The sequence below is a fragment of the Rhincodon typus genome, chromosome 2, assembly GCF_021869965.1.
Source record: "Rhincodon typus isolate 14 chromosome 2, sRhiTyp1.1, whole genome shotgun sequence".
In the NCBI taxonomy this organism is placed as follows: Eukaryota; Metazoa; Chordata; class Chondrichthyes; order Orectolobiformes; family Rhincodontidae; genus Rhincodon; species Rhincodon typus.
In genome coordinates this window covers 102,139,573-102,156,030 of record NC_063333.1, presented here as the reverse complement: position 1 = coordinate 102,156,030, position 16,458 = coordinate 102,139,573, and the positions used below count along the sequence as shown (strand labels likewise).

At 40.7% G+C, this 16,458-nt stretch overlaps 1 protein-coding gene across 1 annotated transcript in view; it reads left to right on the top strand.

The window, feature by feature from the left end:
- The window catches only part of LOC109919117 (A disintegrin and metalloproteinase with thrombospondin motifs 16), a 226,707-nt gene extending 215,780 nt beyond the window's left edge, over positions 1 to 10,927 (top strand). Inside the window, exons 26-27 of the mRNA XM_048618170.1 lie at positions 8,406 to 8,553; positions 10,372 to 10,927. Of these exons, the coding sequence (XP_048474127.1) occupies positions 8,406 to 8,553; positions 10,372 to 10,487 (264 nt within the window). The 3' untranslated portion in view covers positions 10,488 to 10,927. The remainder of the gene's footprint in view (positions 1 to 8,405; positions 8,554 to 10,371) is intronic.
- Positions 10,928 to 16,458: the final 5,531 nt, after the last annotated feature.

Sequence of the window (16,458 nt, the reverse complement as noted above, 5' to 3'; positions counted from 1 at the left end):
TAGCTTAATAAATTCAAAAACGTTGAGTATAATTCCAAATTGCTGGAGGACCAGTGAAGCACTTCATAAATCATGCCTCCGTAGTGTCTAATCCCAAATACTAAAAAGTTGTTTCTTCCTGTAATGTTGCACTATCCCCCTGCAAGTACACTGCTGTAAAACTAAGATTAAATTATGAATGTACTCTAGGACTGCAATTCTTATGTTGGCTCAGACAAACCTTCTCTGCGCATTCTTCTACCTACCAAACTGCACACCAACTTTGCCTCCAATTTTTGACTTTTCACAGAGAAGGTGGCATCACACTGCACTTTGCGAGGCTTATTGGAGAGCCTGAGGAGCATAGGTGCAGATACAAATAGAAGGCTGGCCTTCATTCTCCAACACAGCAGCCTAGCTCCAAACAATATTCAAAGACTCATTAAACCACTCACTCTCCACATACTGTCATGCCATCTTCATGCTCTCCAAGTATGATCTGGAATAGTTCTTGTGAGCCATCCAATAGCAATGATAATTATTGTAAAATTATTGGAAGAAATAAATCTCTAACAGTGTAATAAAACTCCGAATTCAAAAAACATCATCATTGATGCTGGAAAGAACGAAGAAAAACTGTAGTGCCAAAAGGAATCCTTTAGGTGACTTATCGATTTGCAGACAAAGAAAATGTCACCACCATAGGCATATTCTATTATTATAGCAGCTTAAAGGTGTCACTCATTCTTGAATCAATAGACCTCTTGAGTTGAAGCCATCATAAGCTTTAAAATCCAGCCATGCATTCATAATGTTTGCAATTGCTGTAACGCAAACTTAGAACTACATTACCTGAAACTGATAGAGAAAAATTGTGTTCCATTTCTATTTCAAAGCAAAGTACCTGCCGATGTATGGTGAAGAAGATTAGAGTACCAGGGGACCTTGATCAGATGGATCAACAGGCTGAGGAGTGGCAGATGGAGCTTAATTTAGATAAATGTGAAGTGTTGCATTTTGGTAAGGCAAACCAGGCCAGGACTTGTACAGTTAATGGTAGGACCCTGGGGAGCATTGCCAAACAAAGAGGCCTAGAGTGCAGGTTCTATTTCCTTGGAAGTGGAGTCACAGGTAGACAGGATGGTTTGGCAGGACTGCCTTCAATGGTCAGTGCATTGAGTATAAGAGTTGGGACACATGTTATGGCTGTAAAGGACATTGAGGCCATTTCAGAATTTTGCGTACAATTCTGGTCTCCTTGCTGAAGGAAGGATGTTGTTAAACTTGAGATGGTGCAGAAAAGATCTACAACAATGTTGCTAAGGTTGGAGGGTTTGAACTGTAGGGAGAGGCTGAATAGGCTGGGGCTTTTTTCCCTGGAGCATCGGAGGCTGAGTGATGACCTTATAGAGATTTATAAAATCATGAGGGGCATGGACAGGGTGAATAGCAAGGTCTTTTTCCTAGGGTGGGAGAGTCCAAAACTAGAGGGCATAGGTTAAAGGTGAGAGGGGAAAGATTTAAAAGGGACCTGAGGGGCAATTTCTTTCCATACAGAGGGTGGTGCGTGAATGGAATGAGCTGCCAGAGGGAAGTGGTGGAAGTGAGCAACATTTAAGAGGCATCTGGGTGGGTATATGAATAGGACAGTTTAGAGAGATATGGGCCAAATGCTGGCAAATGGGACTAGATCAGATTACGATGTCTGGTCGGCGTGGACAAGTTGGACCAAAGAGTCTGTTTCCATGCTGTATAATTCCATATGTGGAGAGAAGTAGTTGATGAGCATTTCTTGATTTCAATTTTCAAAAGTAAAGCTTTTCTTTAATAGCCAATTTAAATCATAGCACATATATGACAATGCATTTTAATGCATTTTGACACTCATGACAAATGGAAAAGTACTGTAATGCATGACAATACATTTACACAATGCTGGTCAATGTAGTGATGAACCTACATTTATATGTCAGATCGCTTCATGAGACATTGCATTAAAAACAGTTCTACGTTACAACATAGCCTCTAATAGTGATCTTAAAAGTTGTCAAAACATTTTACTCTTTTCTGAAACAATATTCCTCAGTCCTCCACAGACATGCCCCTATGGTCATGATGAGTCAAAAGAGTTTTAGTTTTGAGTATCCAGAAGCCCGCTCTTTCACAAGCAAGTGTGAAAGGAAATAGCGTTCCCAATATGATGACCACAGGGGAAACTAACTTCAGAACAGATGTGTGCATTTTACACTATGCATTCTTGACCCATGGAAAGGCCACATGAAAATGATAAAAGATCAGGAAGTGGTGGATACAGGTACAGTTACAAAGTTTAAAAGACTTTTGAATAGGAAATGTATGGAGGGATATGGGCCAAGCACATACAAGTGGGACTAGTTAGATTGAAGGGTCTGTTTCTATGCTGTATGACTCTATAACTCTGAAGAAAATTGCTCCTCTGAGAGAAGTGCGGCATGTTGCACCCTGATTCTAGCCCCTATTGGAGGTTAACATCTGGCACCAGGCTTGCTTTCTATGGATTTTATGGATCCTTGTATGATTTAAAGATTTTAAATATGAATGGTCAACATCAATTGCATCAGGAAAAAGAGTTTAGAAGTATACTGGATTTAACAGTAATATGACCTGAATTTAATGTTAACGTGTCCAATCAGTAACCAAAGAACGTTTATTGTACTTGGCATCTACAATCTGACAAAATTGAGATTAATAAAGGCTGTTTGCCTAATTACATGCTGCCAGTCTTAAGAGTTTGCATCATGTGAGAACATTTTGGAATCCAAGGAATTTCTATTAATAGAAGAAAATTGTAGGGAGAGTACCTACAATTTCCCAACACCAGTATTGTTTGAACAAACAATGGATTTAAAAAATCAAGCTTTCATCCAGTTATGTATTCTATCCCATGCAAGTAATCTGCCTGAAAAGCAGCTAATTGAAGCTTCATAATTACTCATCCATTTCTATAAATTTGTTATTTAGTCCTAGTTTGCATTTCCCTTAATCCCAATAGCACACCAATCAATAAGGGCAGAATCTTCTCAGCTGCACAGAGGGGATTTTGGAGACATTGGCAGGGTAGAGTTTTAAGAAAGTTGTACATCAGGTCATCTAGTCAAAGCAAATCTGCCTCTAAACAGTCTTGCAGGAATGAGATTGTGAACTGCCTTGAAATGGCAAGTAACTAAGTGGCCAATTTGGGGCAGATTGATGATAGCAGACAGCCCTCCTGCTGAAGCCAAAATGCATCAAAATCAGTCGTGGTCCTGCACCTACATCAGCATCCACCTCTCCTGATGGAGCTGCTGACAACCTTAGGTGCTTTGATTGGGCCTTGTCCCTGTGTAGCCCAGCCACCACATTTATCATGCGACAATCCCACTTATGATCTATTAATTGGCCACCGGAGGTGGTCCACATTATAACAAGAAATGGCTGGAGGCACTGGATACTGTAAAGGCTATGGGCCCTGACAACATTCATAGTGTTATAGTGTCATACAGCATGGAAACAGACCCTTCGGTCTAACTATCCCTCCATACATTTCCTATTCAAAAGTCTTTTAAGCTTTGTAACTGTACCTGTATCCACCACTTCCTCTGGAAGTTCATTCCACACATGACCCACTCTCTGTATACAAAGGTTGTCCCTCACGTCTTTTTTTTCCCAATCTTTCTCCTGTCACTTTGAAAATATGCCCCAGTTTGAAATCCCCCACCTTAGGGAAAAGACACCTGCCATTCCCCTTATCAATACCCCTAATGATTTTATAAACCGCTATTCCTGCAATTGTACTGAAGAAGTGAATCCAGAAATTGCTGCTCCAATAGCAAAGCTGTTCTAGCACAGCTACAAAATGACTTTTACCTGACAATGTGGAAAATTGCCCAAATATGTTCTGTACACAGAAAACAGGACAAATCCAATCCAGCCAATTTAGTCTACTCCCAATTATCAGTAACATGATGTAAGATGGCATCAACAGTGCTATCAATCAGCACTTCCTTAACCAGAACCCGCTCACTGATGTTCAGTTTGGTTCTGACAGGGCTACTCAGCTCCTGACCTCATTACAGCTTTGGTTCAAATGTGGGCAAAAGAGCCAAACTCCAGAGGTGAGGGGAAAGTGTCTGGCCTTGAAATCAAGGCTGCATTTGACCGAACATGGCATTAGGAAGTCCTAACAAAGTAAATGTGACTGGAAGTCGAGGGGGATAGAGTGGTGTTTCAGGGAGGAGTGGAGATCTCTCTACTTGTTGTTATTCCTAGCACAGAGGAAGATGGTTGTGGCTGTTAGAGGTTAGTCATCTCAACCCCAGCACATCACTGCAGAGGTTGCCCATGGTAATGTCCTACGCCCAAACTGCTTCAGTTGCTTCATCATCAATGACTGTCCTTCCATCATAAAGTCAAGAGTGGGGTTGTTTACTAATGATTGCATGATGTTCAATACCATTCGTGACTCCTCAGATACAAAGCAGTTTTGTAGGATTCCAAATGCAACAAGACGTGGAAAAAATCCAGGTGTGGGCTGAAAAAATGGCAAATAACATTTCCGCTACACAAGTGCAAGGCAATAAACATTTCCAAGAAGTGAGATTCTAACTCTCTCCCTTGACATTCAATTCTGTTACTATCTCTGAATCCCCCAATATCCTAGCAGTTACCATTGACCAGAAACTGAACTAGACTAACCATATATATAGTGTGGCTACAAGAGCAGAACAGAGTATAGGATATTGCAAAGAGCAGCTCACCTTATGACTCCCCAAAGTCTGTCCACCATCTACAAGGCACAATTAAGCAGTGTGATGGAATACTCCCACTTACCTGGTTAGGTGCAACTCCAACAATATTTAAGAAGACTGACACCATCCCAGACAAAACAGCTCACTTTTTAGGCAACACTTCCACAAAAATCCAATCTCTCAACCACTGACACGCAGTAGCAACCTCTGCATTATCTACAAGATGCACTACAGAAATTCACCAAAAACGCTTACACAGCATCTTCCCAACCCATTACCAGTACCGTTGAGAAGGACAAAGGCAGCAGATATATGGGAACACCACCAATTTTCAATTTTCCCTCCAAGCTGCTTACTATCCTGACTCGTAAATATATCACTATTCCTTTATTGTCACTGGATGAAACTCATGAAACTCTCTTCCCCAATGACATTGTGGTCTACCTACACCAAATGGACTGCAGAAACTCAAAAGGGTAGCTCACACCCACCTCAAGGGCAGCGAGGATGAGCAATAAACACTGGCCAAGCTAATGATGCTCACATCCCAAGAATGAATAACATTAAGTAAACCGTTGGAGAGAAATGAAGTGCACAGAGGAATGAAAGTGAAATATAGAACCAGATTAAAGAATACTTTAGACATAGCAAGGATCTCATGGGAAAATTTGAAGCACGCAAGGATTAGCTTGCACTGCTTTGCTGTGTTAATGCATGTAGCATGGTAAATATGGTTGAAGAACTTCAGGTACAAGTTACCACATGGAGCAATATTATAATACCAAAGACCTATTTCAAAAATGTAAGCTCCAAGATTTAATATTCAAGACTGTAAGGTATTTAGAGAAGAGAAAAGGAAAAAAAAAAAAGTGGCAGTATAGCTGAAAGAAACTATTCTACCACTGTTGAAAAATAATATAATTAAGGTCAGAAATGATAACATTTATAACTTGCCCAATGCCAATCTACCCATCACCCATGGCTCCTCCTATCACCATGCCACACTATGCCCATCTACCCATCCCCATAGTCCGTCATACACCCTTTTGTCACAGTCACACACTGGGCTTTTGTAGCTGCTATGCCAACTGTGGACACTCAGTGCCTTGAACCCTTTTCCCCTGCTCCTCCATCAAATCATCTAATATCTACTATGGCCAAACCACAGGAAGCATGAGCCCAGAAAATAGCGTTATTTCTCTATTAATGGTGTCATTAATGGAAAAAAAAGCTTACATCGATACAAAATATATTCATACATATTTTCTGTATGTAATAGTTTGAAGGATTTTCAATCATTTTCATTCTGTAGACTGTTAGAAGTGTCTACCAAAATGTTCACTTGATAGGCATCCTGTTATGGAAATGTTTGGGAAATCAGTCATGCTTCACAAATCCTGTAACAGGACTTTTTTTTATCACATTGAAATACTGTTTTTTCAATCACCACACATTCTGTTGGATAGTTCTTTGACAGCTTTTGAGTGTTTGTTGACAGATATAGCAGTCCCAATCATTATTAAATGAACAAAAGAGCTAAATCCAGAGGTGAAATGGGAGTGACTTCCCTTAACTTGAAGGCAGCTTTTGACTGAGTGTGGCATCAAGCATCCTTAGCAAAGAAGGAATCAATGTGAATCGGAGGGGAAACTCTTTACTGGTTTGAGTCATACCTTGCACAAAAGGAAAATAGCTATGATTGTTGGTCAATCATCTCACTTCCAAGGCATCATTCTAGGATTTCCTCTGGGTAGTTTCTTTCACTCAGTCATCTTCAGTTGCTATGTCAGTGACAACCTTTCCTTCATAAAGTTAGATGTGGGATGTTTTCTGATTAATGCATAATGCTCAGCACCATTCAGCATTCTTCAGAAACTGAAGCAGCCATGGCCATGAACAGCAAAACTTGGACATGATCCAGGCTTGGGCTGACAAGTGGCAAATAACATTTGCCAGGCACTGCTCATCTTCAACAAGAGAAAGTCCAACTGTTGCCATTAACACAGAATGGCTAAATCATTGCTGAATTCCCAACTATCAAAATCCTGCAGGTCGCCATTGACCAGAAGCTGAGCTAGAAAGGTCAGAAGTAAGGAGTTCTATAAGTAACTCACCTCCTGTCTTCCAGTTCTTGTCTGCATCTGTAATGCACAAGTCAGGGATGTGATGGAATCTCCACTTGCCTAGTGGGGTACAGCAGCAACACCACTAAAAAAGCTTGAAACCATCTAGCACAAAGCAGTCTGTTTGATTGACACCACATTCGCTTTCTTCACCATTCATTCCCTTCACCACTGACACATACTGGCGGCTGCATGTACCATCAATAAGATACACTTAAGATAACTCACCAACGCTCCTACAACAGCACCTTCCCAATCTGTGACATCTACCACTGAGAAGTACAAGAGCAGCTACTGTGTGGGAGCACCACCCCCTACCAATTCTCCTCCACCCCCTACCAATTCTCTTCCAAGCCATATACCATCTTAACTGAAGGTACATTGCACTGTTGATAGGTGAAAATCCTGGTACTTCCTTCCTAACAGCACTGTGGGTGTACTGATATGCCAAGAACCAAAAAAGATTCAAGAGTGCAGTTCACTGCCAGTTTCTCTCAGCAGTTAGGGATGGATAATAAATGCTGGCCCTAACCAATCATGCCCACATTCTGTGACCAAACTACAAAAATGTGTTAATGCACTTTTAATGCACAAGAATGTCTACTTGCCACAATACCAAAAGTTGCCTAACCTGCCACCAAAGGGTACCAGATCCAAAGAGGAATCTTACCTGGTCTATTTTCCACACTCTGGATTCCACATTCTAGCGACTCCAAAATCTGCTTTAATGGAGGCTCTGTCTTGCATGCATGAATTACAGATAAACCCCAGACGTAATATTCAAGCTTTAAGCAGGCTGGTCCTGTTTATTAAAAACCGAAAGAGGTGTGGATGCTATAAAACAGGACCAGAAACAGAAGTTGCTGAAAAAGCTCAGCAGGTCTGACAGCGTCTGTGAAGAAAAAAATCAGAGTTAACGTTTCGGGCTGTGAAGAAGGGTCACCAGACCCAAAATGTAACTGATTTTTTCTTCACAGACGCTACCAGACCTGCTGAGCTTTTCCAGCAACTTCTGTTTTTAGTCCTGTTTATTGTCTGTCTATTGATAGACATTATTCCAGATTCGTAGGTTTCAACGTGAGCAGGCAGGTTCAGTTTTGCTTAATAATTGTTGAAAGTTTCAACATTAATGGATTCTTTATTCAGAGGTGAGGACAAGTTGTTTTTATATAAGAAATTCATTTACATCCTCCAACCACATTTGTTTGGAGATTCATCAATAGCCCCGGATGCCCATTCTCTTTATTTGTAGATATACTGCACTTGGGTAAATATTTTGAATGTAGTTATGATTTTTTTTGAATAGTAATGGTTTGCTGACAGGGATTGAGTATAGTAAATTGAAGATTAATTCTGTTTATAATTAGGTATTTTCCTTGCTGCTCATTTAATGCTGCGTGATTGCTTTAAGCAGTAGCTTTCCCTGTGGCATTGGATTTTCAATGGATTATGTCAAACACTGTTGTGAATAAGCTCCACTCTTCAGGCTTAAGGCCAGTTGTATTCAGTGAATGATTTTTCATATTTTGCCTTCTAGTGCTCTGTTAGCTGTGGGGGAGGGGTGCGAGCCCGTGCAGTTCATTGTCTTGCGTACGGTAGACCTACCTCAGAGTGTCTACTACACCAAAAACCCCTCGCTACAGAAGCATGCAATACCAATTTCTGTCCTCTGCCTGAAAAAAAAGGTAAGAACTGAAGTAATTTCCGGCACTATAAGCATTTTAAGATCTGTTTCTTCTGGAAATGACAGTACAATTTTATCCACTAACATTTTGGATGTATTCTTTAAAATACATAATTCTAATGGTCCACTATATCAGCCTTTCAGTGTTATAGGGCATGATGATTGCCAAGGTGATATTATAGGTTGGGTTTTCCATCCACCACTTCTACTAGTGTGTTTGATTGTTGCAGGAGTGGGCGTTCAAGAAATCCAAACAGGCATTTTGCCCACTACCTAACCGTCTGTCCCAGCTTCCAACATCATAATACTAGTGGCAGGTTGGCATCAGGTCACCAGCTGCCAGCTGAAGCCCTTGAATGCACAATCATTTCCCATGTGAAGGCCTCATCCAGGAAGAGGTCTGTTGAAAGCATTCAGTGTGGCAGGTTTCTTGTAGTAGGTCAGTGGCACAGTAGACTAAATGGCCTCCTTTCACACAGTAGCAATTCTATGATTAACAACCCCTGCCCCCACTCTTCTCCCACTGCCAGTTGACCTTTTGAACCCCAAAACCCCTTGTCGAGGCCTGCCAGGTGGGAACCCAGCAAGATCTGCATTCAATTACCTGAACCCCTACCCACTACTGAATGCATTAATCCCAAAGTGCTGAAGGACCACAGACCTCTGCTTCTGAGGGGCAGAAATCCAACCTCCAGCCTATCAGCAAATAGTTGACCATTGAGATATCACTGGGACAGCCAACATTATCCTCAGCAAGACTTTCCCACTAACATTTTAGTAGGCCAGGGAATGTGGCTCCTCGTAAAATTCAGCCCCATTCTTCCTGAAGGTAGAGGTCCTGATAACTTATGCTGAATTACGGCCAGATCCTGAATGCAGATATTCTGATGGTCAATCAGTCATTGATCAAGTTTTTACAGTATGTTTATAATACTTCCAAGCTAACCTGTTTACATTTAATGGGATGATTGGTTATTCATGTAAGATTCTACGGCAGTTTCCTCGTCCAGCTGCATCAGCTGTCTTTTGCTCATCTCTCTGCATCTGACTGTCAAGTATCTGAAAAATGCTTTCAATGGAAATTACGTATTGAATTCTTGGGCTATTTCAACCTGCATGAATTCTTGAAATATGACAAATTGAGCAGAACCTAACACTCGTGTCATACTGTTATCTGTTGTATGTGGGTTCTCAGAATATATTGCCAGAGTGACTAGAACAGTAATCAGCACCAGATCAGCATGATTCAGAAAATTGTGCTCTCCATTTAGCCTAACTGTGATAAGTCTTAAAGGCGCCACTGGAGGCCATGACCAAAAGTGTATATGTTCATGATATGCTTCCTTGAAAGTTGATTCAGGAGATGTAAGACAGTTTTTTTTCTCCTGACTGCACTTTCAAAACAAGTGGTGTAATTGTCCACTGCTCACCTCCCTTCCTAATTGCTTCCCATCTCTCACTCATCATCATTACCTCTTTTTCTCGGTCACCACAGCCTTCCCCCTTCCTGATTGCTACCTGCCTTCTAGTAGGTCTTCTATTGAACAGTGAATTTGACAAGGAGATTTATAAGAGTAAAATAATACAAATATATTTTTGACGAAGGGAAATGGGGATATATAATAGTGTGCGGTGTACAATCACTGAAATGATTCTAATTTTAGCTGTCTTGATAGTTAACCTTCAATGCATTTTAGTTTCCTTACAAATGAGATGTACTATGAGAGGAAATGGGAGAATTCAAGCATGTAACAACAAATAATGTAAAGCTTTTGTTTCTCTTTTCCTTGGCTCTTCCCTCCCATGTACAATTATGAAGATGTCTTTTGCAAAGATTATTTCAACTGGTGCTACCTGGTACCCCAGCATGGTGTTTGTGGTCACAAGTTCTACGGCCAGCAGTGCTGCAAATCGTGCTCCAAGTCAAATGTATAAAAGAACCATTAAATGAACAAAATACATTAATTTTGTTATAAGGAAGCTGCACATTGTAATTTTGGTTGCATCTGATGATTGAAGAGGTAAAGACTAATCAGGTTCTGACTTGTACGTGAAACCTAGCAGCATTCCACCTGTCAATCAATGTGATAAAAGAGAGCTATTCTTACATATATTACTATCACCAGATCAGCAAAATCTTGCAGCACTGCCCATATTTGAATCCTTCGATTCGCAAGCAACAATGAACAATGTCTGTACAATACCATGTACTTAAGTGCAAGATTGAAAAATATACCAGTTTTTCAAAGGAAGTGTTATATGTTATTGACCTACATAATCTGGCTATGTGAAATGAACTGAGCAAAGATTTTGAAAACCAGAAGGCATTCAAAATACTGTGTAAACAAAAGTGGGAGTGGGGAAAAGTGTGGGAGGAATCTAAAGTGAACGTTCTCGATCTATTTATTTACCTCATTTAAATAAAATGATGACCATTAAATAAAACACACTGTGCTATATTAAAACTACTGTAGCTATTTTGGCATTGTAGTGAGCCCTTTGACCCACTGTTTTCAAGAAACATTAGCCTGTAAGTGATTCAATGGTGCTTTTGACTCACCATGCAAGGGCATGTAACTGTTAATTATTAAATTATGCTCTCAAAACATATATTCAAGACTGCAGAAGCAAATACAAATGAACTATTTTGAGAAAGGAGATAATAATTACGTCAGTATGTAACAAAATTTGAAGGTGCTTTATTTATTTATCAAACTGAAAGGTCTTTTTAGCACAGGCAACCATCCTTCCTGAAAATGAAGATCCATTCTATGCACTACACTAATTGTCTCTATCTCCTTAATGGTATACACATTATTCGGTGTCATTTTTAAACTATCATTCAATGTAATATTTTCACTTTATTATTGTTGAGCTTCATGGTACCACTAAATTAACAATGGTGCTTTCAAATACAACCATATTAGAATTTTTTTAAGGAAGACATTCTAATTTATTTACAATTATCTTACGAATTTGTTCAAATGTTTGCCTTTTGCAAAAAAAAAATGCACAGTTTAAAATAATCAGAATTGTTGAAGTATCTTGGTTGCTTTAAACTTTATGCAATTCTGTGCAGTAATACTGTAAACAATTTTCACCCAGCTGTGAGAAAATATTTATGTTTTTATGGAGTTTTGTAATAAAATTTCTTTGGAAATATCGTAATATCGGTTCTTTATTTATTTTATGCCTTAGAAATTCTGGCCTATAATACAAGATGATTTTGATTTTCTTTGCATGACTGTCATTACGGAAGGTCCAGGATTTATGAATATCCAGCTTATGAATGCTCATACTCACAAATGCAATCATCCAAATCGTTGCTATAGACTGATCAATCGGGGACCAAACACTGCTCCTAATGGTGTCCCATTGGTCACAGACTTCCTACCTCACAATGAGCCATTTATTCCCATTCGTAGAATACCTACAGCATGGTTACAGTCCATTCAGACCTTCCGAAGAGCATTCAACCCAGACTCACTCCTACCTTATCCCTGTAACCCTGCATTTCCCATGGCTAATCCTTGAACACTATGGGCAATTTAGGATGGCTAATCCATCCAACCTGCACATCTTTGAACTGTGGGAGGAAACCGGAATGCCCGGAGGTAACCCATGTAGACATAGGGAGAATGTGCATACTCCACACAGACAGTCACCTGAGGCTAGAATCGAATATGGTCCCTACCTGAGGCAGCAGTGCCAGCCGCTGAGTGACCATACCATCTCAGTCATAGTAAATTTGGAATTATTTGAATGGAAGGATCCTAGGCTGCTGGCATTCTGGGACCATCACACTCTGCACTCAACACTCTCTCCTGAACCTGCATTGTTTTGGAGCACCCATCAAACACCCTAAACCTCAGTGGCCTGAGATTAATGAGGCTGTGGCTCTCTTCACCAGCTGCTTGATTAAAATTGATCACACTAAGTGCATTGCTGTTGGCAAAGCTAGAAATTTGCAGTTGGAAAAGCCCTGCTTTGATTCTACTATCTTCAAACAAGGGCACTCATGGCTCAGTTAATTGGAAGTGTCAAAAATCTAGAGGAATTAGGAAAGAGTTTTGGCAGATAATTGGGGGGTGCACATGTTATTTATCCTACTGTAATGCTGCAAATATTCTAAAACCAACATGGAGTTTAACTGCATGATTATATTGAACTTGTAATACTTTCAAGAATTCACTATTAGCATCTTTGTTGTTGGCCCTGTTCACTCATGGGATATAAAGCAATTTCCCGTTATATGTGTTTAGTTTTAGAGCATGAGCTTTTGTTGACAAAAACAGAATTTATTTCTCATTCCCTTGTGGTGCATTGGAAAGTGACCAGTAGGCTGCCTACTTAAATTACTGCAGTCCTTGTTGAGAAATTATTCCCACAATTTATACGTTAGAGAATGGTGATAAATGACCAAGTCCGAATGGTTTTGACTTGGAAACCGAGAAATACATTGAGCCAATTGTAAGAGTTTCAAATCAGGGATAATGCGAATTCGAAGTAGTGAAGTTCACTTGTGTTTGCTGTTGTTGTCCTTGAGGTGATGAAGGTGTGGACTTGAGAGGCACTATTGATGAAACATATAGTCAATACACTTTGCCTTTAATAACTATTTAAAATACATTTATTGTTAGAATGATCAAGGATTTGTATGGTCCTTGGTGTGAAACTCCTTCCACTTTTCAAACCTGTTTGGCTTTCAAACTAGAGATGTAAAATAGTGATACTTCTCGTTTTTTTTTGGAGCTGATTTTATATATCAGGAAATATTTGCTTTGTTAAAATTTTACAACTTGGCAAATGCTGAGTTAGTATGCAGTGGTGCAGCTGCCTAACACATTACTCTTCTCCCCAACTGTCTCAGGAGATTTGGAATCTGATCAAGCCAAGAGTTGGAAATTTAAGTTCTTGTTTTGCTGACAACTGTTAGGAATAACAGTGAGTTGATTTGTAGAAATCTCAATATAGTCCCTAGCGGACAGAAGTATATGTTGTATTTTGGCTTTGATTCAATGTCTCTTTAGACTATCATGCTTCAGAGATCCAATACATGGAAAGTGTAGAAGACCATATCACTTTTTATATTATATATGTCTTATTTCTTTTCTCTAAAGCCCAGCATTGTCAGTAGCGTCATTCTGCTGTCAGCCATTTTTGAAAACTAAATTAAGTATGTCATGCCAGATATGTCTTACTACTGTGTGTAGTTACATGAAAGACATAAATAATAATAGATGAAAGAATTCCTTATAGCACTTGTTAGAATATTACATTGAAATATAATCTACGAGGTGCCTGTAACTCAGCTGCTTTGAATTGTTTTTTGTATTGCCTGAGTGGAGATGACAGATGCAAGGAACAATGTTTAAAATACATAGTAAAGCTTACTGTTCAATAAAGCCTTAATGCTGCTGCTAATTACACCAAATCAAAGAACAGCAACGACCACGGCACTGGTTAACCTGGGACATTGCAGTTGGCTTCTTGTTTTGCTATTTGCAAAAGAAAGCCTATTTCTAATGAGTAAATGGCTGCTACTTCATTCACTAAGCAGAAATCCACAATTACGTTTATGATAGTGAGTTCTCCAATTCCAGTCTCTTTCATGCCTTCGGTGCTGGTGATTTGTTGGGAATCACTCAAGAAATCTGAGTTGCTGTGGCAATGTGCACTTTTACTTGCTTGTTGTAGCCTAGAGCTATGGATAGTAATGATAGATACTGCAACCTTCTTGCCGACATATTCCAGGCCAGAAATCTGTACCCCCTCTTACTGCCCAGCAATTACATATTAGAAAAATCTGCAGTTTTATATTCAACCTGTTTGTCCATGCAATGAATGCATTTTCCTTGCTTTGACTATTTAGACAAAGATATAACTGAGTTCTATTTTGCCAAGACATATGGCACAAAACCACTTACTCAGAGGCAATCTATTGTGATCTCGAAAAGATAAAGGCTGGATAGGCTGGGATTTTTTTCCTTGGAGTGTAGGAGGCTGAAGGATGACCTTTATAGAAGTTTATAAAATGATGAGGGGCATAGATCAGGTGAATAGTCAAGGTCTTTTCCTCAGGGTGGGACAGTCCATGTCCAGAGGGCACAGGTTTAAGGTCAGAGGGGAAAGATTTAAAAGCGACCTGAGGAGCAACTTTTTTCACACCAAGGGTTTTGCATGTATGGAACAAGCTGCCAGAAGAAGTGATAGAGATAAGTAAAGTTACAATATTTAAAAGACATTTGGACAGGAAAGGTTTAGCGGGATATGGGCCAAACACAGGCAAATGGGATTAGTTTAATTTAGGAAACCTGGTCAGCATAGACAAATTGGGCCGAAGGGTCTGTTTCCATGTTGTATGACTCTATAACTCCATCTGTCATGCACTGGGGGCTATTGGATTAACATGGTACTACAAATGCAGGAAGATTGAACAGAAAAGAGCCCATTAAATATTCCTGTATTTGATATTCTGAGAAAGATAATGCCTCAGGAGCCTTTTATATGAATTTTGATGGTGAACTTTGGCAGACTGCAGGAGGCTTTACAACTAAGAATGAGCTTAACATTATCCAATGTCTGCACACATACATTGTCCATCAGGGATCTGAAACAGGAAAATCTAGCTCAATAATCTGTTCCATTTCTCCAGACTGTAATGTAGGGGATTAATAGCTTTTATGCTCATTCTTAGCATGTATCATCAGTAATATCAGATGATGTCAGATTGTATGTAACTGGAACCTGAGGAAAGAATTTTCTAATAGAGTCCTGTTAAAGTCTGTCTCTGTATTTACTGTAAATAGTCAATGAATTTCATTAGTTTGCATCAGCATGGTTTTCAGTGGTTTTCTATTAAAAGCACCCAGAAACTTGTTGCCGAATCAGAGATAGTAGGAACTGCAGATGCTGGAGAATCCGAGACAACAAGGTGCAGGGCTGGATGAACACAGCAGGCCAAGCAGCATCATAGGAGCAGAGAGGCTGACGTTTCGGGCCTAGACCCTTCATCAGAACAGGGGGAGGGGAAGGGGGTTTTGAAATAAATAGGGAGAGAGTGGGAGGCGGATAGAAGAGGGATAGAGGAGAGGATAGGTGGAGAGGAAACAAACAGGTCGAAGAGGCGGGGATGGGGCCAGGAAAGGTGAGTGTAGGTAGGGAGTTAGGAAGGGGATAGGTCAGTCCAGGGAGGACGGACAGGTCAAGGGGGCGGGATGAGGTTGGTCAGTAGGAGATGGAGGTGCGGCTTGAGGTGGGAGGAAGAACAGGTTAGGGAGGCAGGGACGAGTTGGACTGGTTTTGGGATGCGGTGGGGGGAGGGGAGATTTTGAAACTTGTGAAATCCACATTGATGCCATTGGGCTGCAGGGTTCCCAAGCGGAATATGAGTTGCTGTTCCTGCAACCTTCGGGTGGCATCGTTGTGGCACTGCAGGAGGCCCAGGATGGACATGTCATCTGAGGAATGGGAGGGGGAGTTGAAATGGTTCGCGACTGGGAGGTGCAGTTGTTTGTTGCGAACCGAGCGTTTGTCCGCTCCACACTCCCCTCCAGCTCCACCACACCCGGCACTTTTCCCTGCAACCGCAGGAAGTGCTACACCTGCCCCCGTACCTCCTCCCTCACCCCCATCCCAGGCCCCAAGAAGACTTTCCACATCAAGCAGATGTTCACCTGCACATCTGCCAATGTGGTATACTGCATCCGCTGTACCCGGTGTGGCTTCCTCTACATCGGGGAAACCAAGCGGAGACTCGGGGACTGCTTTGCAGAACACCTACGCTCGGTTCGCAACAAACAACTGCACCTCCCAGTCGCGAACCATTTCAACTCCCCCTCCCATTCCTCAGACGACATGTCCATCCTGGGCCTCCTGCAGTGCCACAACGATGCCACCCGAAGGT